The following is a 26,345-nucleotide window of genomic DNA, read 5'->3' on the forward strand; positions in this document are numbered from 1 at the left end:
TGCATCTTAAGGTAAATCAACATTTTGTTTGTACTTCATGGATAAATAGTACACATGCTTCATTGCTGCTTTCAGTAAAATGCTTAGTAAATAATCCCACTTTAGAAGTCTCCTTTGTGATATGTTAAACTTTTAAGTCGTTCTAATTCAGTTAGTCTTTACATTACGTGAGTTAATCCAGTGCTTTGGTTTTTCAGCATTTGTTTTTGTGTGTAGTAATTGTCATTGCACTCACATGGTATAGGATGGAACTTCATGTGCAATGTAGGATGAGTGGTATGAATGGATGTGTAAAAGGACTAGAAATATATGCTGATCCTCTACAGCTACTGGATATTTTGCACACATTTTACTGGTTATACTAAAGATCTATTTCAGTGTTGTGCACAAGGGTGATTTGACCTTAATCCAACCAATGCCCAGAGGTGGTGCTCTTTTTAGGTTTCTCCACCACACACAGTTTTCCTGAACTGGCAGATAAGCAACATGTTGCTGTAACATTGTCGAGCCTGGCATCTAGGTGCAAGAGGGAACTATTTAAGTTGTTTCATCCTTCCATTTCCTTTTCCCCTTTATACTGCTTTCAAACTGCCTTCTGGCAAAGAGGGTGTCAGATAGGAGAACCTGGGGTTTGTTGCTTTTTGGCTTGTTGGCAAACTTGCACTCTCATTGAGTTGTCAACACTAATATTGAATTACTTATCTGATTAAAAAGAGTGCACTGCTTAAAATTTGTCCTTCCTCTTAAGGACTAAGCTAAGAATTGAGGAAACCACTCATTTCCCCAGTGGAGACAAATGGTAGGCTAACTAAGGATTTAAACATGAAACCATCTGATTGTTGGAAGTGCCCACTGTCTTGAATACCATCCTGCTGCACTTCCTTAATTCTGCGTGATTTCATATGATGACCAGAACTTTGTAGGTGAAGGTAGATCTATTGGGTTACGGGAGGTTAGGGAGGAAATTGCGGGTCCCCTAGCACAGATATTTGAATCATCGACAGCTACAGGTGAGGTGCCTGAAGATTGGAGGGTAGCAAATGTTGTGCCTTTGTTTAAGAAGGGCGGCAGGGAAAAGCCTGGGAACTACAGATCGGTGAGCCTGACATCTGTAGTGGGTAAGTTGTTAGAGGGTATTCTGAGAGACAGGATCTACAGGCATTTGGAGAGGCAGGGACTGATTAGGAACAGTCAGCATGGTTTTGTGAGAGGAAAATCATGTCTCACGAATTTGATTGAGTTTTTTGAAGGGGTAACCAAGAAGATAGATGAGGGCTCTGCAGTAGACGTGGTCTACATGGACTTTAGCAAAGCCTTTGACAAGGTACCGCATGGTAGGTTGTTACATAAGGTTAAATCTCACGGGATCCAAGGTGAGGTAGCCAATTGGATACAAAATTGGCTTGATGACAGAAGACAGAGGGTGGTTGTAGAGGGTTGTTTTTCAGACTGGTGACCAGCGGTGTGCCTCAGGGATCGGTGCTGGGTCCGCTGTTATTTGTTATTTATATTAATGATTTGGATGAGAATTTAGGAGGCATGGTTAGTAAGTTTGCAGATGACACCAAGATTGGTGGCATTGTGGACAGTGAAGAAGGTTATCTAGGATTGCAACGGGATCTTGATAAATTGGGCCAGTGGGCCGATGAATGGCAGATGGAGTTTAATTTAGATAAATGTGAGGTGATGCATTTTGGTAGATCGAATCAGACCAGGACCTACTCCGTTAATGGTAGGGCGTTGGGGAGAGTTATAGAACAAAGAGATCTAGGAGTACAGGTTCATAGCTCCTTGAAAGTGGAGTCACAGGCGGATAGGGTGGTGAAGAAGGCATTCGGCATGCTTGGTTTCATTGGTCAGGACATTGAATACAGGAGTTGGGATGTCTTGTTGAAGTTGTACAAGACATTAGTAAGGCCACATTTGGAATACTGTGTACAGTTCTGGTCACCCTACTATAGAAAGGATATTATTAAACTAGAAAGAGTGCAGAAAAGATTTACTAGGATGCTACCGGGACTTGATGGTTTGACTTATAGGGAGAGGTTAGATGGACTGGGACTTTTTTCCCTGGAGAGTAGGAGGTTAAGGGGTGATCTTATAGAAGTCTATAAAATAATGAGGGGCATAGATAAGGTAGATAGTCAAAATCTTTTCCCAAAGGTAGGGGAGTCTATAACGAGGGGACATAGATTTAAGGTGAGAGGGGAGAGATACAAAAGGGTCCAGAGGGGCAATTTTTTCACTCAAAGGGTGGTGAGTGTCTGGAACGAGCTGCCACAGGCAGTAGTAGAGGCGGGTACAATTTTGTCTTTTTTAAAAAGCATTTGGACAGTTACATGGGTAAGATGGGTATCGAGGGATATGGGCCAAGTGCAGGCAATTGGGACTAGCTTAGTGGTATAAACTGGGTGACGTGGACATGTTGGGCCGAAGGGCCTGCTTCCATGTTGTAAACTTCTATGATTCTATAAACGGCCAATTTTAAAAAAAAAAGCAGATTAGTCATACCATTGATTTCTATTTAAAATGACTAATTTTAAGCAGTTTCTCCAATATGAAATGAAAAAGAATTGCTGCATGTCATTGATCATCTCAAGTCACCAGCACACAGGTAGTTCGTTACAAGTAAACAAAGCTCCCATCCCAAAAAAATGTTACCAGAAATCAGTTGGCAGGTTAACTTGTTTTCTATTAATTTCCTGTACTGTACAACTATTCATTATTCTGTACCAGACTGTAAAAGAGGTATTTTAGCAATGAGTATGCTAGGGTGATTTGGACTGTGTACAAATAAACTTTTAATTCAAAACAAGGATTTTGGGGGCAGAAAAGAACCAGTCCTTTTGTTTGGTTGCCAGTGACAGCCTAAATTATAATGAGCCACAACAATTTGTCATGCCAATGAGGTGCACAGGCAACTATGTTCAGTTTACATAAACTTGGTTATGATGTTTTTGCCAACAGCAAGTTATGTTTTTTTTGGCCAGAATCAGTTAAAGTGCTTTGAGTATACATTGCATTAACCAGAATAAGTACGAGTGGAGGAAATGGAAAAAGGTGGGCGTGGGGAGGGAGTAGAGAGTGGCATGGTTTGAAATAGTTTGCTATGTTTAAAGTGTGTGCAAATTGCCATCCAGTGTAGCTAATATGTAAGAAATTTAGGGGATCAGTAGATATTTTTGTTCTCATGGAAGATGTACCAACGTTTCCATGTAACAAATAATGCACACAACTTGGGGTGTCCATCATTTCTCTTCTGCAGCAGTTGGGCCATAATTGCTAAGCAGCTATGAACTGGTTTGTATTGCACGCTCTGCTATATTTTATTTTTTTTAGGGTTTCCTGGTTCCTTATCCTGTCCTTCCAATACAGCGAAATACCTACTGTGAGACTTTGCTGGCATGATGCTTGTCTGTGGAATGGCAATAGCTGATGACGCATGTTGATAATACTGCAGGATAAGTTTTCAATTGAGTGACCTAATAACATTAATACCACCATACCTAACTAATTTTGAGCATTTTTTTTCCCCCTTTTAACAATGAGATACCTGAAAATTTTACCACCCACTTAAATTTGTTTGCTTTCCTTTATTTTCACTTGGGCATCTAATATTTCTTTTGCACCACTTTAGAGACATCTATTTTTAGTTGACCAAAGCAATAGCTGGCTAAAACTTTTCATTTTAGTAAAACAACCTTCATTTACAAAATTTGTAGTTCTGTGAACAAGTTGACATATTTCAATGTTTTCTTTATTGCAATAAATAAATCACTAGAAACCCAGAAAATTGGGGTAACAAATAGTCATTCAATCTGTCTGCTTTGTAATTAAAAATTCCTGTCACATTTTTTTATACACTCTAACCAAGAAGAACTTTTTCTTCCCGCAAAAAGCTTGGCAGGACATACGTTGGTAACTTAAATTTTATTTTATCCAATTTTTACTGAGATTTAGCCATGTTTCTTTTTTTCTTCAATTGGTAACTGCTATTGCATTCTTGAAGTTAAACATGGGAAAAATGGGAATTCATTAAAGGCGGGTGGCTTTATAAATGCAGTTATAAATTAGTTAATTGTACTTAATCTTACTAAAATCCCTCAAAATACTACATTTCCACCCCCCCAGCACTGCCAAAACCTATTTTTAGAGTACTAATAATAATATACACTTTTCCGTAAACAATTTTTGACCCTCTTTTAATTTCTCTTCCTTCCCCCATTCCACCAAAAAATTATTTTGATTACTTTCTATTCCTTAACTGAGGTGGTGAGCAAGTTAATTGTTCCCTAACCCCGCTAGCCCTATATGCAGTAATTAAGACTGTCATGAAAGTGACACATAAGTGCCAACATTTTATTCTGCCTCTCCCTCCAATGAAGCAATGTCTTCCTTACCCAGTGGGAATTATGGAGGCAAAGCCTCTGTTCTAACACTCAATTGCATTGTAATAGTAATTGTAAACAATTTTACAACACCAAGTTATAGTCCAGCAATTTTATTTTAAATTCACAAGCTTTCGGAGGCTACCTCCTTCCTCAGGTGAACGATGCGTAATAGTAAGGCAGCATTCTGTCGTACTGCAGTTTCTGTTAGCATTAACTATTAGCCGATACTGTACCAGCCAAACTGCTAATTAATTGCTCCTACTTTTATAATGCCCCTGTAAACTGGGGTCCAATATTTTTAGTTGCATATTTTTCACTGCATCGCAACAGAAATTCTGTAAGCTTTTTGTAGGTATAAAATTTTGAATATAAGAGCCATGCAATGCAGTTTTAATTCTGTGGTGGTGAAGAACAAATTGGTATTTGTGTATAAGTAGAGAAGCCATTCCTTCAAAAGCTTTAATGTGATGTGAAAAAGCAAAGAGAATTTTTTTTAACAGCTAGAAAATGACTTCCATACATTCTAAATACACATGCAGTCCTGCAGCATTGTCTCTCGAGATGTGCTAAATGCTATGCTACAGTGTTCAGTCAGTACAAACAGCAAGCTTGCCTGCATTGGAGAGTCCACAGATTTGAGGTGATTGTGTATGCAGTTAATTAACTTATCTGATTCTCCAGTAATCTGACTCAACAGCTGGTATAATGAGATTAGTACAGCGATATCCCTAATGCATGTGATATGAGGTTCACTTTTTTGTGTTTTGACATTTGACTGTAGCTATGGAAAGAAAAATAAATAAATAAAAGAATGATGTGCAAGTTTAGGTTTCATTGAATCAAAATGTCATTTGGCTGCAAAGCCTTTTCCCCAATATCAGCAACCATTAAATTTACATTTTCCAAACATAGCCTTTCCAGGGTGACCCCTTTCTTTCTTACTAACTTTCATAAGCACTTTTTAATGAACACTTTAAAACTAAATATTGAACTATTACAATGCAGAAGCATCTAAAAGCTGAAAGAATCTATTTTAGGAAACATAAAATGTTTTGGATTTGCTCCAGAGTCTAAATATTGTACTCAAATTCCAAATGAGCATCACAGTCTGTGCTTAATAGTCTTGATTTTTTTTGGAGTGTTAGCACTTGAAGATTGTGCGTATACAAATAGTGTAGGTACGCCTACTTGGAAATTTTAACATAACATTCTTTCAACTCTGCTTAATGTAAATTGTACTTTAAAATTGGCAAAAAATATCCTTCCTGGATTCTAATGACTAATTTGTTAAATGCAGCAAAAGTAGATTTTTAATTCTGCTTTAAAAATGACTAATATTTAAGGTGTTCACCCTAATTTTAATTAAGCTTTTTCAATTCATGATCCATCCTGGACACTCAATGTGCAAAGTTTAAAAATAGCTTTTAAAAAAGAATGTAGAGAATGTTGTACTAGTTTCATTGTTAATATTGTTGTTCATGCCTTTCTCAGTTCAATTTTAAAAGATTCTAAAATGACTTTAGCCTAATTATCCAATATTAGGCTAAACGATATAATGCTCTAAGGGCTATTCAATCTAGCTTGAGAACGTTTGGTCCCTTTCTATTTACCGGTTTAGTTTGATATAGCTGTAGTGCATATTATTTACAGCAGTCAGATTATGCGTTGTCATTTTGTACACACACAAGATCTGTGGACTCCTAAACAGACAAAGATTATGTCAGTATGGCTGCTGATTTGACATTTAACAGTAGCCGCATTTGCCTGCACTATAAATATTTCATGTCTTGTAGCTGTATGGTGTAGCATTACCATTTGGCCTTCCTAGCCATCATCGTGTGTCATCTGTAGTTAAGTACAAGGTTTGTTTTGGGAACCGTTGTAAAGTGCTCTTGCATGTAACTGCAAAGTAGTGCCCGCCTTTCTGTCACACTTTCCTGATATATTCCCTCACACGTATATTTTTTTATATACATATAAAAAATATATTTGTTTTAGTTTTTTTTCCATTGTGTCATCATGGCACACTGCACTGACTTACAGCTGGTCTTGAATCGTGGATTTACATTGTGCTTTCACTATTACCTAATGTAGACATTACTTGCAAGCAGTGAATTGAACAGAAGCAGACCATTAGTGTTTGGACAGTTTCTTACTTTGTGTTACATTTAACTGTTCTTTTGACAGCCCAGTTTTTAAAGCCAGGTTCGTATGGAAATGCTTTCACTCCACTTGCACTGCTTTGAAATAGCCTATTGCTTCATCTGTCTGTTTATTTTTTTAATGCATTAATTAATATTGCAGTCAGGGTAATGTCTCATTTCCTTCTTCCCTAAAGCTTTATAATGTGGTTTTAATATTTAATCAGTTTCAGAGATCAGATTTAATAGGGTTAATTTGCATTTTCACGTGTTGAAAGAAAAAACGATCATTCTCCACCAAAAAAAAGGGGATGAAGGGAATAAAGCCTGTTTTATGACCCATATAAAGTAAAAGATTATAGATATGAAAGAGGCTTATAGCTCAAACATAAATGGAAAAATTACCAATTAGCCAAATTTCATTTTTTTCCCATGTAACTGACATGAACGACTTTCTCCTTGAATTTGCTTTTTAATAACTGAAATGTTCATTACAGGGCCAGTGTTAGCATGAAATTATTTTCGGTAGTATTTAACTTTTGTTTTCCAGCTTAATTTTTGTTGCACCAGGTTCAGATTTTAAATTTGCTATATCATAGCTTTAAATGAAATAAAATGTATACCTTACAGATCTGAAGCTTGAAAAAGTACACTAATCATAACCTGTACTTTTGTTAAATTTTAGAATTATGTAGGCTTTTGATGTTTGCAAGCTTGAATCCTTCAAGCTAGTTTTAGGTTCATTTTGCTTCTTACAGAAGCATAACTAATTTGTCCTTCTACCTAAGTACAGTAAAACAGTTGAGTGACTGTACATAGTGACAAGTGATTTAAGCTTCCTAATTAGATATATTTTCTGATTATTTGATGAAGTATTTAAATAATTTTTCAAAAAAAAGCTCTTCAAATTAATAACCACATACAAAATTCTGAGAATTACTACTGATTGCTTTTATTGAGAGGTTTTGTCAGGACAGATGTTTTAGTTACCTTGATTTACTTTGTCCCATTGAGGAAGGGAGTAGGTATCACTGCAATCTCATTCATTTGATCTCCTATTAGGAGTAAGCAGTCTCTTTTTGAAAAGTTGGTTTCACTGTAGCATTAATATTGCTGGTAAATCACCATAATTGCAATTCTGCCAATAAATACATACGGAAATGTCTGTTTTAAAAAAATATCTTACTAATCTGTCAGAGCAACCACTTTGAAGGTAGGTAGAGAGGCTACTGCTGCATTCTGGTTCCTTTCCCAAGATTGTGACTGGCACTGTGAGATGTGGTAAGCTTACCAGCATGTCTGTCACTCCAGCTACGTCACAAGGAGGAGGGACCAGCTGTAATTCCCTGACTTAAGTGAAATGTATATTTTATTTTAAAAAATGACTTCTGGAGGAAACATTAAATCATAAAAGAAATCACCTTCGAGCAGTAAATTTAATGCTGTAGGATTTTTCGATTGGAAAAATATCTGACAATTTGAGACTCTGCATTTTACCACTGTTAGCTTCTTTTTTGACCTCCGTACTTAAACATTACCATACATAAATCATGGCCAAGCATGTTATGTACTAAAAAATCAAACCTATGTAGCATGGTTTTATGCAGCTCTCGAAACCAGCTACTGTTACGTGTTCGACACCTTTGTGGTAATTGCAGATTAAAGATATTTTTAAATAAGCCTGTAACCTGACACTGCAATAAAACAAATTATGAACCATGTATTTTTCTCCTTTGGTAAATTTGTTTGTAAGTGGATTCATAGTACTGCAGTACAGCTACATTTATAGAGTGCTGTGATGTGCTGGCACGGGCTTCTTATGACACTGCCTAAAACATTTCTGCGTTAGTTGTTTAACACTCAGTTAGCAGATGTCTGTTCAGCTGCAGTGCACATACAATGTGTGCGCTTGGTCCTCCAGCTCTGAAAAGGGTGGAAAAGTCACAATGCAAATACCAAAACAAAATTGTGTGCTTAGGATAAGGTTGCTGCTTTGCCCAGCAGTTTACTTTATGTGGAGTTTAACTGCTGCCAGGTCCAGGGAAATGTCTTTTCGTGGGCCAGGCAGGTGTTTAAAAAAAATTTCCACTCACGCACTATGACATTGAAACACATTGTCACAGTGATGAACAACATCCAGGCTTGGGCTGATAAGTGGCAAGTAACATTCGTGCCAGGCAATGACCATCTCCAACAAGAGAGAGTCTAACCATCTCCCCTTGTCATTCAGCGGCATTACCATTGCCGAATCCTCCACCAACAACATCCTGGGGGTCACCAAAACTTAACTGGACCAGTCCTGATTGCTATTCAGTGATTCCCAATGAAAAAATGAGTGTATGTAAATAAAGGGCGAGGGCTGGATCAAGCTTGATCAAGAGGAAAAAGGTGGTAATTGTATGTTTCAAAGTACATAAATACTGTGGCTACAAGAGCAGGTCAGAGGCTGGGTATTCTGAGTGATTCACCTCCTGACTCCCCAAAGCCTTTCCACCATCTACAGGGGACAAGTCAGGAGTGTGATGGAATACTCTTCACTTGCCTGGATGAGTGCAGCTCCAACAACACTCAAGAAGCTCGACACCATCCAGGACAAAGCAGCCTGCTTGATTGGCTCCCCATCCACCACCCTAAACATTCACTCCCTTTACCACCAGCGCACCGTGGCTGCAGTGTGCACCATCCACAGGATGCACTGCAGCAACTCACCAAGGCTTCTTCGACAGCACCTCCCAAACCTGCAACCTCTACCACCTAGAAGGACAAGGGCAGCAGGCACATGGGAACAGCACCACCTACACGTTCCCCTCCAAGTCACACACCATCCTGACTAGGAAATATATGTCCATTCCTTCATCGTCGCTGGGTCAAAATCCTGGAGCTCCCTACCTAACAGCACTGTGGGCGAACCTTCACCACACGGACTGCAGCGGCTCACCACCACCTTCTCGGGCAATTAAGGATGGGCAATAAATGCTGGCCTTGCCAGCGACGCCCACATCCCATGAACGAATTTTTAAAAAACTACTTAATGTCAGCAGTAACTATGAGAAATATTAAATCTAACCTACAAACACACAGTTTTAATAGGAACCAAACTTCCAGCCCTGTTGTTCTTCTCTTTCTATTCTCCCCCCTCCCCCCCTTTTATTTTTTTCTTAATTTTACTTGATCCATCTTTTAACTAACTTTGAAACATTTAATTTACCACTTTTTTCCTCTTGATCATGCTTGATCCAGCCCTCGCCCTTTATTCACATACACTCAATTTTTCATTGGGAATCACTGAATAGCAATCAGGACGGGACCGATGGACTTTTTTTTAACATCCTCTTCCCTAATGTTGGGAACAATTAATCCAATTACAGCACTCCTATTACAGCCCCACCTGAAAGGCTAACTCAGCACATACTGAGCATTCTTGGTGCATGTGGTTACATACCACACTGTATAGCTCATTTACCAATGATATACTGTGAGGAAGTTTAGGTCCAGCATCATTAACCTAACCAACTGCCCCCCCCCCCCCCCCACCAAATATACCACAAAAGTTTTGTTTGATGAAAGTGTAGCAACTCGCAAGATTTGGCATATTCTTAACTAACTAATGGATTTTCACCTTCAAATATGAACCCTCTCTGACTGTAAAAAAACAATATAGTACATGGTGATTAATTAGCAGTGGGACAAGTCTACACACAATCTTTGCAGGGTGCTTATTTTTGAGCTTTTACATGTTTACTGTACAAAGTTTGTTTCAGAAGTGACTTCATTGATGCCATGTATATTTTTGTACTTTTTGGCCAAGGTTAATGACTAGAATGAATGTTGACTCGTAGTATATAAAAATACTGACTCCAGGGAGATCATTTGAATTAGCAAAGCAACACATTGCACTACTAAGGTCAAAATTTCCTTTTGATTGCCAGATATTGCAAGATTTGCTTCAACCCTAGTGATATTGCTCCTTGCAAAATTGGAACCAAGTCCTTGAAATTCAACACTGTATATGTTTGTAGCTAGTTAACCATTCAAAGTGGTAAGGAAGATGAGACATTATGCTTGCTGCTTCTCCCCCCTACATGCACTAATGGTTCTTGCTATTAAACCTGTTGCTAGGCCTGTTCCATTCTAATTTTCAGCATTTTTGTTACCTTACACGTGAAGTGCATCACAATCTGTGCTTGTGCTCATTTTGTAAATTTACTAACTTCACTGTTTCATTTTTAGTTAATAATGGCTGCATGCTGGTTATAAACCCAATCAAGTCTAGCCTGGATTTTGCTATGATCGTTTTTGGTTTCTAGTGGTGGGGCAGATTTTGCACTTACAATAATCTGTAGACAAAAAGCCTGACACGCAACATAACCAAATTAAAAAAAAAAAGAAAAAAGTTTAGTTGTGTGTTGTAAATTGGTGCTGTCAAGGTGACGGATATGGTTTTAAAAAGAGCTTGGTTTTATCAGTTTTACTGATTTCAGTTCTTTGTTTTACATTCCTTTTTATCCTGCTTTTTTTTTATGATTTAAGTGTTATGCACCGAAGATGCACAGCACACCATCAGAAAATAATCCCAAATTGTGAGCAGTTTATGACATTGTGTTTCCTTAGGATGTCCATCTACCCCTTCCCATTAGCAACTTCTTGCATGTTTATCCATCGTACACAATATTAAAATGTTGACTGGAAGGGAGTTTGTATTATTGGAGTATTTTTGGTCTATTCTCTGTTCTGTCTATCAGGACAACATTGGACACCGTTTGCTTCAGAAGCATGGGTGGAAGCTTGGCCAAGGACTGGGAAAGTCTCTCCAGGGTAAGTTCAGAAACATCACACAATGAAACACCTTTTAACTTATGAAAAATGTTGTTTTTGAGAACATGTCCAAGACAAAAATATGCATCCATTTTTATAGTTTGTTTCCCTCTACAGTTTAATATGAAAACACTGGATATTTGTGTCACACTTGTCTGTAGATAGAAACCTGCTTGTATTTTAGCTCATTCTTGCTGTGTTTCTTTTTTTTTTCTCTCTTCTGTTCTCTGGGTGGTGGTGTAATGAATTTGGCTCAAGTTATACTAAAGAGAATTTGAGACCCCAGCAGTTTCTTCTGCATTAGATTAAACAATCTTCTTTGACATGCAGTACTTGCAATTAGATGCATATTATAGTATTGTTTAATCAATGAGGATTCAAAACAACTGAAATTTCTTAAAGGGAAGGACTTAATTTTCTGACTTCTTCCCCATCTATCACAAATGTTGTAAACTGATACACCAAACTTGAAAGATTAGGATTATCATTAAAAAAAACTGCATTTGATATTTGGGTGATATGCTTGTAAAGTATTTGATATATTGTGGCTATCCTTTCCCATTTGATTTGGTCTAATTTCTGCCTTGGTCACTTATTTGAGCTTTTCAGTTTCTCAGAGGGAAATTCCTGGAGTTAGTATGCATGATTTTAGTAAATCTAAGGTGCTGATTAGTCCTAATGTCCTTATTTGTATTCAAATATACTGGAAAACAGCCCATGACTCTGAATCCTTTCTTCTAAGTGGCTATTATTTCTTAACATTTGATGTATTACGCATCACAGAGGCCTCAGAATCCACAGCTGCAGTGTAAAGTCTGATGGAGGAATGAATACAGGTCACTTTAGCATGGACCAAAAGTGAAGCATGTGAGTTGTTTGTAATGGGAATCCTCCAGTACTCATGTACACTTCTCCAGCTCTTGTTCTAAAACTTGAAGCTAATTAGTGTTGGATTCAAGGAATACCATAACTACGATTTGTTCTTTAGCCATATCGGATACTGTGGCTGCTTTCTTCTGTATCCTGCTCAAGCAGAAGTAGAAGAGCTCATAATTTTAATGAATTTATGTGCTTATCAAAGTAAGGGATGTATGGATACCCAGTTACAGTAAAGCTCCATTTATCCTGCCTCAACAATGTTTCTTAAACCCAATCTCAGAAATCTCATAATAATGTGATATTTTCTATTAACTACACCAGCTGTCCTTGAAAGTCCCTCAGAGGTATAAAGATTTAAGAGTAACTTTGTATTGTGGACCCGTAGTCACAAAGAGCAGGATTGAATCTGTCCAAGCTTTTTTTAAATAACTTTTTATTTTGTGCTCATTAAAGTGGGGGATATCAATGCTGGGGAATGGAATAAATTAATTTCATGTATAAATCTTATAGCCGGCAGAAAACAGACTTTCTTTCTAATGGGCTGAGCTGGATTCAAACCTACTGTAATAGTCCAATGTACCACCCAGTTCCCCATGAGCTCTTTCCTTTACTCTGACCTCTTAGAATACTCACCTGTTGACTTGGCACCAGTTAACCATTGAGACAGGCCACCCAAAGAGGATGCTGTGAAAATTAATTTAGCATCTATGCATGATCTTACCCATAATAGCAGAACCAATGCACCACATCTGGTTTGATGGATTATGCTATTAATGGTAGTATTTATATAGGCTTTACCCTGCCTACTGCTGGACCTGAATGTTAGTAGCTAAGACAAAGGTTGTTGAATGCTATTGATCTGTACTTTTTGGGGAGGAAAATCTTGACATAATTCACTTGAGGATTGCAATACTTACAAAGTATTCAGCTTTTTATATCTCAGAATTCTTTTGCAAACTGGGACTCTATCCTGTACTAATAGCTTGAGTAGAGTTCCCCACCCACAGTGAGAGCAGTGGTCCCATCCCACTTCCATCTGTTGCAGATTTAAAGAAAGAAAGAACTTGCATTTATATAGCACCATTCACGACCTCAGGACATCCCAAAGTGCTTCACAGCCAATGATTGTTTTCAGTGTGTAGTCACCATTATAATGTAGGCAAATGTGGCAGTTAGTTTGTGGACAGCAAGGTTCCACAAAGAGCATGAGATACATGATTAGCTAATCTGTTTTAGTAATATTAGTTGAGGGCTAAATGTTGACCATCACATTGGGAGAACCTCCCTGCTCTTCCTATAGTGCCAGTGGGATCTTTCACGTCCACCTGAGAGGGCAGAGGGGACCTCGGTTTAACATTTCATCTGAAAAACGGCACCTCTAACAGTGCAGCAATGTCTCAGTTCTGTGCTGATGTATCAGCTTAGATCATGTGTTGTGTAAGTAGCTATCTCAATGGAATTATATTTTAAAAATAAAAATTGTAGGGGACTGGGTGATGCAGTGAGCACACTAACCTGTCAGCTCTCGGAGCTGGGTTTGAATTCGGACCATATGGAATGGGTGAAAGTCTCTTTCTTTCCTGCTCGTTTTGAGGATCGTGTTTGAAATGTTTACGTGCTCATACTATTTCTTCCTTTGGGAGCAGTCCCATAGCACAAAACCTATCAAGAATTGGCATTATATTGGCAGTCTCTCTCCCACCCTAATGGTTGATGTGGGAAATGGAAACATGCACACAGTTCAGCAGGGTGCTCTTCTGAGATTGAAGTGGAGCTCTTTTTAAGGGCAAAGAGGAAGGAGCTTATTTTTGAGCTTCTCTAATATTTCCGATTAGAAATGCTTGATGTCACTGGATAGCCAAGATGGCAAAATATTCAATTTTTCAGCACTGGTATTGCTCGCTTGAGCGCACGTTCACCAGAATAAATGAAATTGATGTAAAATATTGTTTTTAAATAATATATGCCACATTCATTTTATTTACGAGCTAAATGAAAGTTACTAAATGATACAATGAAGACTTTTAGTCAAAATGAGAGTGCTGGATACAGAGTTTCCAATTTATCCTCCATTTACCCTGGACCGTGCACAGACGTTTGAGTGTGAGACTGAAGACCACTTTAATATTTTCTGTGTCATTCTGTCCACCCATGTAGATTATATTTACTTTCTGAACATTCTAAAGGTTGCCAGTATTGCTTCTTCCTACTATTTTTCTCATCTGAATTTGTTGTATCGGTGCTGCTTTCATGTTTGAGTCTGTGCTCCCAGATCATATTCGGGCTTTTCCTGGATTTTTCTCTTTCACACTCGCGTATATTTTTCTTGTTTATTTTCCAGCATGCATTATAAATGTAAATGCATGGAGAAATACCTGCTGCTGCTTTAACACTTATGCTGGCCTGTCATCCAACTTAGCCTTGTTTTCTTCAATATGACATCTCTCCTCTCCACACAACTAAAAGCCAGGACTTTTGGAGTTGGTGAAACAAGAGATTGATGTGCTTGCACCAGGTTATGGATGGACATTCTGTCTACTTTCTTTCCCTTTCTCTCCTGCAGACAGTGGTGAATCATGCTTATAGTTTTGTTTGTTCTGGCAGCCCTTGGATAACTTGGTCAAACAGTCATGCTTCAAATTCAAGCCTAGATACTATCTACTGACTGACTGCACAGGACATCACAACTGAACCTGATCCAGTCCTGATGTCCACACTCATACACTTTCCAGTAGGGGTTACTCTGTAGTGATGGGGTCTGTGAACTCTGGCTGACAGGGCACAGTGAGACCAATTGCAATGCCCATTGCTGCCTTGCCTCAAATGATTTAACTTACCAAAGACCAGGGGTCAAAACTGGGAATATTACTCACTGAACTATTTGGAAAGTCTCATCTGTTATCTTTTTCAAAGGTTTGAAAACTAGGCACAGTCTTGAAAATAAACTTTTTTGTTGTCTCCAGAGGTGTCCTTTTCTTCATAACACTACAACAATAATAGAAATTGCACTTCTGGAAGTTTTTGTTTCTTCTCCATCTGATGAGAAATTAGTCTCTTTCAGTCCATTTTTCTTTCAACAAATCTGGTGAATTCCAGATGTACTAAAGAGCTCGGAGAGGTAGATGTTGGATTGGCTATTACTTCATGATGGCCAGCAATAGGGTTAGGAAGGACCAGCTTGAGAGAAAAGAAAGACTTGCATTTATATAGTGCCTTTCACGACCTCAAGACATCCCAAAGTGCTTTACAGCCATTGAAGTACTTTAAGTGTAGTCACTGTTGTAATGTACGAAATGTAGCACATAAAAAAAAAAGTCCAGCCTAACATTAATGGTGGAATTTGGCTGTTGTCCATTATTCCTGAAGGGGGTTATGGAACAGCTGGAGACCACCTCCAAATTGTTCTGACATGTTATGTCTGATAATATTGTGCATTTATCTTGGACTCATTCAATATGTATCTTCAGACTCCTGTTTGCAGATTCCTTTGGACCTGTGGTGAGGTGATTTTTTTTCTCTCTGCTTCATGCTGCAGAACAGCAGCTTTGCAGACTGCCTTGCTGGGGAGTGTTGCCTTCAGTTTTTGCTGATGTATAAATGTTGTGGATAGAAAATAGCCAAATCTGAATGTATTGTGCAAGGGAAATCCTTCAGATTTGTTTTCCATCCTCAGAATACTGTGCATTATGTTCAGCTCAGGTTATCTGCTGCTTTAATAATCAGTTGGGGTTGTTGAAAATCTTCAGTTTGGCTTTTGTTATGTGACATATAAAAATCCTACTGATCTGATTTTTTTTTAATGGATCTTGGTCTCTGTCATGCTCCTTCCCTTTAGTTTTAATTTGATCCATATGTTCTGATCTGTGGGATCACATTAGTTAATTTTACAGAGTCGAAGCATTCACCAAATGTGGGAAATTGAATTTGGTTTAGGGTACTCTCTTTAGGTAATGTATGTCATTGTGGAGCATAAACACTTAACCTCCAGTTCTTGCTCACTTACATTCTGATCGCGTTTTCTATTATACTGATTATTTTCACCTGTTTTGATATGCTACAGTTGCTTAAATTGATTTCTTTTCTTGTATTCAACATGTAGTGTTTAGTATTTTCTAAGAAAACCAATAAAATGCAGCATAATAGCAAGATTATATTGCCAAACAATACATAAATGCAGTATGTTTAGCATGCCCAGAATATGCAACTCCTTGTGCTGTTTTAGATTCTGGAAACATCAGCCAGTAATGTGATAGAAAACAGTGGAAGCCAAAATATCTGGTGCTTTTGCCATTTTCCTTCCTGAATCCAATCCCTACAAGTAAGCAACATTGAGATTTTTTTTTTCCTATTTTAATCCTCCTCTGTTTGGTCACTTGTCATGTTTAATATTAACTCCTGGTTTTTAACATTTGCATTAAATGCTGAGGAAGCTTCCCAATAACTGCTGGTGAGCAGTGTCTTCCCCTTACATAATGTGTGTATTTGAAATAAATTTCAACAATACTCCATAAAATGGAAAGAAAGAAGTAATAAAGGGGAAATGTCTGCTTTCAAGCTGCTTAAGCTGTGAGTTCTCAGTCATCAGTGTCGCTCTTGGTTTTCATTTAAATGGTGTGTGCATCTGGTAAGCCTAAGCAAGGTGTAAAAAAAACTTTCATGGATCGTTGGACATTTTGGCGTCTAACCTTGTCCATCTATCTAATAGTTTAGTTGTTAAATGAGGGAGGTTAAGCACTCATCTTTAGAACATTTTGGGTGGAGAAAGGACTATTGTGGCACAGGAAACATTATAAAACAGCAAATGAAAGGGATCTTCCTGTGCCAAGTCTGAAGAGAGGAGCATAGTGTGTGCTATACACATTTTACACTAGTGTTTAAGCATAGCTTTCAGAGCTTAATGGGAAAAAGTGCTGTGTAGCACCGGCAGTTTCCAATCTTTGATACTAGTTAGTGAAAGAATATATTTTATGGCATATGAAAAGGGTTTGGAAGATAGGCCTATTTTGTAGGCCATACTCTGGGGTAGGGGGTATCTTTGAGCAACGCAGTTTCATACTTGCAATTTCCCACACATGCTAAGTTCTAAATCTTAGCTGTGCTGTATGTGTAACGTGCTGAGTGAAGACCAGGTCTCTTCCCGTGGAGAGAGAGAGGAACTATCGACATGGCTGCTTTTGAACACATCTAACGACCAGTTTCAGAGTAGTGTTGGTATGGTCTGGAAGGAGGTACATTAAATATAATTTTAAAGAAATGTTGGGACGTTTTTCTACGTTAAAGCTGCTATATAAATGCAAGTTGTTGTTGGCTTGACACAGCTTCACCTTTCTGACCCTGTGACCTGACATTTGGAGCCTGAAAAATAATTTTTTTTTACTGGTTTTTGTCTTAACTATGAGACACATTACTTCATGCTTTGGAAGCTGCATTTTACTTGAGAGAATATTCTTGAGCATCACTCATCTCCTTTCTTGGATGTCTTTTGGATTCCATTTGATTCAGGAGATCATTTATCCTATGAGCTTTTGCACTACACATCTCAGATGAAACAGTGTTAATGTAGAGCCTAATTTCTCCCCCTTCCTCCTCACCTAAAGACATTCATTCTTTATTGGAGAGTGTTGACTGGCTTATTCCACAGGGGATTGCATCACAGCAGATCTTGACTATTGTCCTCATCCAGTGTCTACATGCGTTTTCTAGCAGTGACCATTGGATTGAGATGGCAAGGAACATTAGTGCCAGGCAACGACCATCTCCAGCAAGAGACCGTCTAATCGCCTCCCCGTGACATTCAACGGCATTACCATCGCCGAATCCTCCACCATCCACATCCTGGGGGTCACCATTGACCAGAAACTTAATTGGACCAGTGTATCAGAGGCTGGGTATTTTGCGGCGAATGACTCACCTCCTGACTCCCCAAAGCCTTTTCACCATCTACAAAGCACAAGTCAAGAGTGTGATGGAATACTCTCCATCTGCCTGGATGAGTGCAGCTCCAACAACACTCAAGAAGCTCGACACCACCCAGGACAAAGCAGCCCGCTTGATTGGCACTCCACCCAACACCTTAAACATTCACTCCATCCACCACCGGCACACAGTGGCTGCAGTGTGTACCATCTACAAGATGCACTGCAGCAGCTTGCCAAGGGTTCTTCATCAGCACCTCCCAGGCCCATGACCTCTACCACCTAGAAGGACGAGGGCAGCAGGTGCATGGGAACACCACCACCTGCACGTTCCCCACCAAATTACACATCATCCTGACTTGGAAATATATCACCGTTCCTTCATCGTCAGTGGGTCAAAATCCTAGAACTCCCTACCTAACCGCATTGTGGGAGTGCCTTCACACGGACTGCAGCGGTTTAAGAAGGCGACTCACCATCACCTTCTCAAGGGCAATTAGGGATGGGCAATAAATGCTGGCCTTGCCAGAGACGCCCACATCCCATGAATGAATTTAAAAAAAGAGGATTGGGTTTCCAGGCTTATTTTTTTTTTCAATCTGAAACCACTTATGACTTAGGGCAATACCATTTAAGGATCTTATTTTTGTGTTGAACACCAATCTGTGATGACAAATCATTGCGTCAAGAGGTGTCAGAACAGAGATTTAAGGTGCTTCACGTAGTTGGTGCTGCTATCTTATACCAGCTTCTTTATCTACAGTTCTAGCAATGGTAAATGTGGGGAGCCACCACACAGATGCTGTTCTCCTGCATTCTGTACCATACGAGCAGTAATGTAAAAGTGTCTGTAGCTTATTTATATTGCAGAACCCTTCAAGAACCAGTTCTGCAGCAATGCCTTAGGCTACTGGTACTGTAGAAACTGCCCTGTTTGTTTCTGAGCAGATTCTACAGAACTACAGCAAAATGCATTCACAACACATTTCTGGTGCCATACCTTTCCAGTGGTTTGATAAGGTACCTATAGTGGCAATGATTTTAAAAACTCCATTCCTAGCCTGAGCTGCTCAACCAAATGACAATCAAAAGAGTGCATAGTTTGCCTTAATCGGTAGCAATTATAGTGCACCTGTCAATGCCAGTGAAACCTACCTCTTTAGGCTAATCTCTGCCTCCAGAGGCAGAATTACTACCATTCTCTTCCATTACAGCTGAAGTCAAGGTTGCAGTTGGCAGTAAGTGGGGCATTAATCTGAGTTGATAACCAGAAGAAAGGAACTGTAAACAGGGAGCATACTGGCATTAACTGATGCAAAAAGAGGGAGCCAGATACTGAAGTGACCTGGCATTTCCCTCGGGTGCTTTTAATGAATGGTATTAATGTTGCTGCATGACCCAGAATATGTGGAGGAGAATGTCCAAGAAAATTGGAAGTGCTGTATCTTGGGTTAATGGTGTACTCTTCCCCATACCACCTTCACTGATTTTGCATGTCGATCATTGGTAATTAAAGCTTCAGGTGTATTTCCTCTGACAAACATGAATCCTGGCCTCAGGAAACCACACTCAGTGGTTCTCAAACTTCTTTGGACATAGCTCCACCAGCTCAAACTTGGGTTGTGGCTACTAGTACCAATAAATCTGCAAAAAAAAATCTGCAAAGATTACATTGTCATCATTCATGTTTACTCTCTTTTTCTCTCTCCCCTCCCCCTCTGGTTTCTCTCAGTATTTTCCCTTTGTTCCTCTTTCTCACTCTTCTGCTTCTCTGTCTCATTTCAACAGCACTTTGGCACTGCTACATGGGGAGACTTAGGGGATGGAATTGGGCAAGAGGCAGCAATGGATTGGGGATTTGGGCCCTTGGCATGTCCCACAGTTTGAGAACCATTTTTTCCTATTGTATCAGTGTGATTTTTTTTTTCCTATACCTGCCTCAATATAGTGATTTCAGAACTTTTCAGTATAGCTGGGTCATTCTCTGATGCCACCAATTTTACTGTCCATATTACATGTGTAATGTTTTAAGTACAAAAACTCTCTGTGAAATAAAACGTGTGAAGATTTAACTAAGGGTCACCCAAATACAAATACAACAATTTTGTTTTTTCTGCATCAAAAAATCCCCTTAAGATTTGCACTGAAACTGTGCTTCAGCTGTAGAGAATGACCCAACCATACTTGTAATGGAAAATGGTCTCCTTTTAGCAATCCCTTTTTTTGAGAGATTTAGAACATAAATAACACCAATGCTCTTATCCCATCCTATTTCAGCCAAATGGGAAAGAGTCACAGCCACAGACCCAGAGATTAATGATTTTGCTTCTTTTTTTTATCTTTTGTAATCGTGAAAGAAAATTGCAACAAATGTACCCGTACTGGTAAGTGCTTTGAGGTGACTAAAATGTAGCTTTGTTGTGTAGTTTATTGGTAAGAATCAGGTAAGTGTTTATTTTTAAATTTAATCAGTTTTTGTTTGTAACCAGGACATCCAAAAACTGCTTAAGCAATGAGACCCTACACTTTAACATTGGCTTGTGTGCATGTAGCTGTGGGTGCTCTATAGATTTAAGAAAAACAATCATGATTAACATTCCAATAGTACTTAAGAATTTCACAACTTCTTGTACTTCAGGGCAAATTTTATTTGTGCATTGAACAGAACCTAGGTTCTGTTGTATATTAGCAAAATTATTCAGGTAAGGTATAAAGGTATTTTCATTACTCTTTTTCGTATTGCATCCCATGAGTAACCCTCCTAAATTGCATGCAGTTACGCTCCTGCTGATTTGATTAAAACACCTCTGTATAAATGAATGTTTAGATGCCTTTCCAATTGTTGCTTGTGGTGTTTGCTCTTCCACTCGATTCACTGTGATTATTTTTTGTCTGATTAACTTTGATTTCCTTTGGGGGGCAAGGTGTAAAAATTGATCTGAAATAGTCTTCACCTGCAATATGTGCTTGGGCAGGCTTGGTTTTTCTACATGATATGCAACAAAATGACTTTGGGTGAAGCAATGAGTTTAAATTCCTCCCCCCCCCCCCCCCAACCCCCGCTCTCGCTGCTCCCTCCCTCCTCCCCCCCCCAACCCCCGCTCTCGCTGCTCCCTCCCTTCCCCCCCCAACCCCCGCTCTCGCTGCTCCCTCCCCCCAACCCCCGCTCTCGCTGCTCCCTCCCCCCCCCCCCCCAACCCCCGCTCTCGCTGCTCCCTCCCCCCCTCCCCCAACCCCCGCTCTCGCTGCTCCCTCCCCCAACCCCCGCTCTCGCTGCTCCCCACCCCCCCCCCCACCCCACAAAAAAACCTCTTGAAATAAGAGTCTGATGGTTCAGCTCATAAGTAAAGCACTCCATTTTCAAATGTTACACCATGGATTTAGCCAGGCTGCAGATGGAATTAAGTAGAGGTATGGTAGTTGCCAAAGACAAACATTTCCAGACCTGGTCAAGAAACGACATAACTTGTACATGTTCTAGCATTTAAGTGCCCATTTGATGTCATGAACATATACGGGAGTCTGGAGGGAAGGTTAATGGAACTGCCCCATTTCTGCTTAGCATATCTTGTTTCATGTATGCACAAATTAATTGAGGTGCATGCGGTCCATCTGGTTTACACCAGTACCAATTGGACAGGTTATATCACATCAGGGTCACAATGAAGACTTACTGGCAAATCAATAGAACCAACAGATTAATTCAGTAATAGTTTAATGAATAGAAATGCTGTATGGCCTCAATTATAAACTTTAATTCTAAATAATAGTACAGTTTCATTGTCCCACAATGGGTGTAGTTCATTATGAAAGATATTTTGTAAGTACAATTTAATTTTTAAGTGTAGTGTCTCCAGTGGAAGGGCATTATTTCTTGACCCATTATGTTTGTGTTCATGTTTAATGTTCTTTTGAAGGCATGAGCCTTCCTGTATAAGTACACTAATATAGCAAATTGCTATAATGTGTGTTTTGGTTTAGTCCATTTAAAGAGATACAGCTCATCCTTCCTCTCCTTGTCTTTTACCAGGCTTACCATCTTACATTAATTGGGGCAGAATGCAGGATGGCACATTCTCATCATCCTGCTGCTCAACTAAATTCTCTGGGTGACAAATTGTCCAACTCAAACACAGTAGACTCCATATTTTAACACTGTACTGAAGGCATTATCCTAAAAATTGATTACTAAATTTATAGTTTTAAAGACCTTCTGTTTCGACAAGGAACTAGACAAGTGTTTGAGGGTCGGGCGACTGTATGGAAACCACCTGATTTTCATTGAATTCAATGGAAAGAAAAATCAGGTGGTTTCTATAGCGAGCGCCTGACCTGCAACGCCCTTTACGCTCCAGCGGTAAGTTGAAAATCCCCCCTCGTGACTCTTTAATCCCACTTTGTACATTTTGCTATCGAATTTATTGCCAATTGGCTAATAGAAGTAGCTGTTCATCTCTCTGTGGTATACTTATTCTTCATTCTTTTCAGCATTGAGGGGCTGAAGAAACATTTCTGCTATCTCTGTTGAAAATAACTTTTGAAAGTTTTCTGTTGCAAGTTACAAATGGGTAGAAATCTTACTTTCTGTAGAACTCCAGCATTTTCTTCCTCCTTTTCCTCTACTCCTTTCATGAGGGTACTGACTCATACTGCTGTATGATCCCAATTATGTTAACTTGTGTCCGAGTGCAGTTCCATAGGTGTTGGTAGTGGTTGTACATGGTGGGGTTAGCAGGCTATTTGACCAGAGTCACTGGATAGAACCCAGAGGCGTGAGGCGTAAACCCTAGCTCCCCCCCCCCCCCCCCTTCTGTGGTCCAGGTGCATTAAGGCCAATTGTAGTCACCCTACTTGCCATCCTGACTCAGGCTTACTAACAGCCCAGCAATTTCACTGAGTGCACATTTATCCATTCCACTATTGAGGGTGCAGTTCTCTCATTTATCACTACTTATTTGGTTAATCGATACAGAACTGAGTTTTGACTCTTTCTTTTGAGTATTACAAGGTTCATGCTGCCTTCACACCACTTTATGCTTCCCAGTGTTGAGCTTCTGCAGGTATTAGACAGCTTTTTTGAAACAAAATCCCTTTTCCTTCCTAAAGAGGAGTACAGTTACAGAGACATAGCAAAAACCTCTGCTACCTCATACAAGTGTACATTCTTCATTTAAAAACCTAGACAGAGTGTCAGCAAACTATTGGTGGGGCATCACAGCTGAGCCTGGAAATGTCCTCACTCAATCTCCGCACATGACCACTTTCAACAGGAGTCACTGGATAGTGATGGTTTATTTTTAAGAACTCCTCCCTAGCCCTGGACACAGGTCCTCACCATTGTTCTGGCCAATGTCGTCAGCTAGCTCAGAACAAGGATCACACCTGGACCTCGTTGTTAAGTGGCTAACCAAAACAGTGCATTTGCCCACTAAGCCATTGGAGATTTCAATTGGTGGAACTTATGGTGAAATAATCACTTACAGGGCTGCACCAAATGGATTAGCATTGTCAAACGTATTTGGTGCTAGTATAGTGCCGCCATTGATTGTTCACAGTGAGAATAATGAGGCTGTGCTCAAATGGGCACAGTTTCATGTAATGGGGTCATTTGTCCACTCAAACTCTAGATTGAAACCTGGTACTAGGGCAGTGCTTTTTTGTAAAAAAAAAGTGACTTCTGATACATGTTCATGTATTAATGTTAATAAGTTATAATTTTAAACCTTTCTGTTCCCATGCTGTCTAGGGAGTGTCTGAAAATTTCTCAGGATTAACCAAGAAGCGTAGTTTTTTTTATTATAACAGCTCTCTGTTCAAAACTAATTTATATGGTGAAGCACAAGGTTTTTGTAGTGTAATTGCTTTTGCTCTGTTCCTCAATATTTCTTCAAATGTATTTATTCTAGTGGTCTGTGCTGCTCACTAAAACAAAAACAATCCATTTTAATTTTTGACTTTGTAGGGTAGTTATGAGAATTGGCAAGATGCTGTCATGTAATGGAAGAGCTATTTAATGTACAAAGGTATTATAATAGCTAAGTTATTGCTGGTAACTCCTTTTAAGCATGATTCAAGATCAGTTGGTAAACTTACCAAATTAATTGTAGTGTAAAGTGTTGGTAAAATATCTCTAACAGAGGACCTGTTCTTCTTCAGTTCTGCTAAGTACCCTTTCACTCTAAATATTGGCCATGTGTTAAAAGTACACAGTATACCAGTAAATGCTGTCTCCGCCCCCGCCCCCAAATAGTTTTTGTTGAAGTATGTACAATTATAGTATGCAACATTTTAGTGCTTTTAAAAAGAAAACAAGCGCACACGCACAGAGGAGAATTTAACTAAATAATACACAATAGTGTTAATGCTACATATGAAGATATTCAACAAAATGCAGATGCAACTGCTCCAATTTGTTCTCTTAAACATAATTTTATTTTGAAAAAGTTGGTTGACTGCTTCCTGCTAATTTCTGGCTCAGTTTAGTATTAAAAAATAGACTTTGCTTAATAGCATCATAGGATGCTTGTGCTGAATTTTCAACTAGATTGTTGTTGCAGATTTGAGACCCAGGGCTGCTTTTAACCAGGATCTTACTGGCACAGTGGCGATAATGGAGCATTTTTCCATTGGAAAGGAAAGTCGTTAAGTCAGTCTTGCATCACTTCAAGTATGCCTGCTTATTGGATGATGTAGCCACATTGGTACTAAAGGCACTATTGATGCATCTGAAGGAAGGCAAAGTAACATGTAAATTGGGGGAGGATGGGAAATTGGTGCCTTCTGAATTGTATTAGTGCCAAGTTCTACTTGGCTAGTTTCTGGGGATAACTGCAGAAAGGTTAATCAGGTAGACAGTAGTGTGTTTTCTCACACTGTTGTCTGATTTGATTCTTGTTGGCTGGAATTTATAGTACTAGAAAAACACATTATTACGTATGCATTTCTTTTGTCTTTGATTAGAATGATAATTGTAAGCTGTTGATTGTGGTACAGTGTACATTTACGATAAAGGGTGTTATTTTCCAAGTGATTAGATACATAATTGGATTTGAAGTGCAAAACAGAACAGTAGTGTAGGATTTCAAATTGATGCAGCAAGGGAGCTGGACAAAAGCAAATGGTTATTCCTGTATTTTCAGTAAAGGTTCAGAAGTGGTATATACGCAATACCAACTCCAGAACGTACCAATACTCTTATTATTGGCCTATGTTTACCTGAGTTATTTATGTATTGCAACTCTTCATCAATAGCAGTAATCGTTTGGGGTTTAATGAGAAATTTATCTTAATCGAAAACTGCTACTGCTGTATCAAGTTAATTTATCCACATGCTCAGACTCCTTTATAATTCATTGCTATGCCTTTCACATGAAAAATTTATGCTTATGTTTTGTACACAGAAAAGGCAATAATATAAATTTGGCAATTAACTTATTCGTGTGTGGATAATCATTCCACAGTGACAAAAATGTTTTGCAGTGCAGATAATTTTTTTAAAAAGCTAAACATGCCTTACCGAGGAAAAAATTCTTCTTTTTAAGTTTCCCTAGAGCTATAGTAATTGTATTTTTAATTTAAAAAAAATATTAATGTTGGTTAGAAAAGTGAATGATTTAAAAGATTTGCTTGAAGTATTGCTCAAATATAATATTAACTCACTGTCTTTAGATTTTAAACACTTGTCACACAAGTGCAATTCTTGACTCTTAGATATGAGAAATAAATTTCAATAATTTAAAGTTCCCTCTTGTGGACTATAAGCTGTGAAGGGAGGCAAGGAAGGAAGACTTGAGGCATAATTTAAATGCTTTGCCAAACTTGACTATCTATTTGTCATCAAATTTAAGATCCCTGTGAAAATGGGTGGGTTTGGATTAGTCTGTCCTTTTCTGTAGATCCAAATGATTATATTTCAGAAATCAAAAATACAGCACCAGGGCGTAACAAAGTTTTAAGTAATTTTTGAATAATAGTCAGGTACTGGGATTCAACAGAATATTCCACTAATCATTCTTTCAAAATAATTCTCTGAAAAAGACATGGTTTTATTCATTACACAGCATGATGTGCTAGCAAAAAAAATGTTTTTTACACTATAATTTGTATAACAAATACATTTCACAATGATTAGCCTATTTTACTTCAATTTTTGTACAGAAGGATTTTTGATATTGAAAGGCTAAAGCTGCCACCTGAACCTTTCA

The 26,345-nt window shown here is 38.7% G+C and overlaps 1 protein-coding gene across 5 annotated transcripts in view; it reads left to right on the plus strand.

The window, feature by feature from the left end:
• gpatch8 (G patch domain containing 8) overlaps positions 1-26,345 on the plus strand; it is a 137,461-nt gene that overhangs the window by 29,610 nt on the left and 81,506 nt on the right. For 2 of the 5 annotated variants that reach the window (XM_067969047.1, XM_067969053.1), the window contains one exon: positions 11,275-11,347. The exons of 1 other annotated variant lie outside the window; for it this stretch is intronic. In XM_067969047.1, coding sequence (XP_067825148.1) covers positions 11,275-11,347 — 73 coding nt within the window. Of the gene's footprint in view, positions 1-6,578; positions 6,597-11,274; positions 11,348-26,345 lie in introns of those variants that run through there. 2 more of the 5 variants (XM_067969052.1, XM_067969050.1) reach the window with 2 other exon arrangements.

The sequence above is a fragment of the Heptranchias perlo genome, chromosome 30, assembly GCF_035084215.1.
Source record: "Heptranchias perlo isolate sHepPer1 chromosome 30, sHepPer1.hap1, whole genome shotgun sequence".
In the NCBI taxonomy this organism is placed as follows: Eukaryota; Metazoa; Chordata; class Chondrichthyes; order Hexanchiformes; family Hexanchidae; genus Heptranchias; species Heptranchias perlo.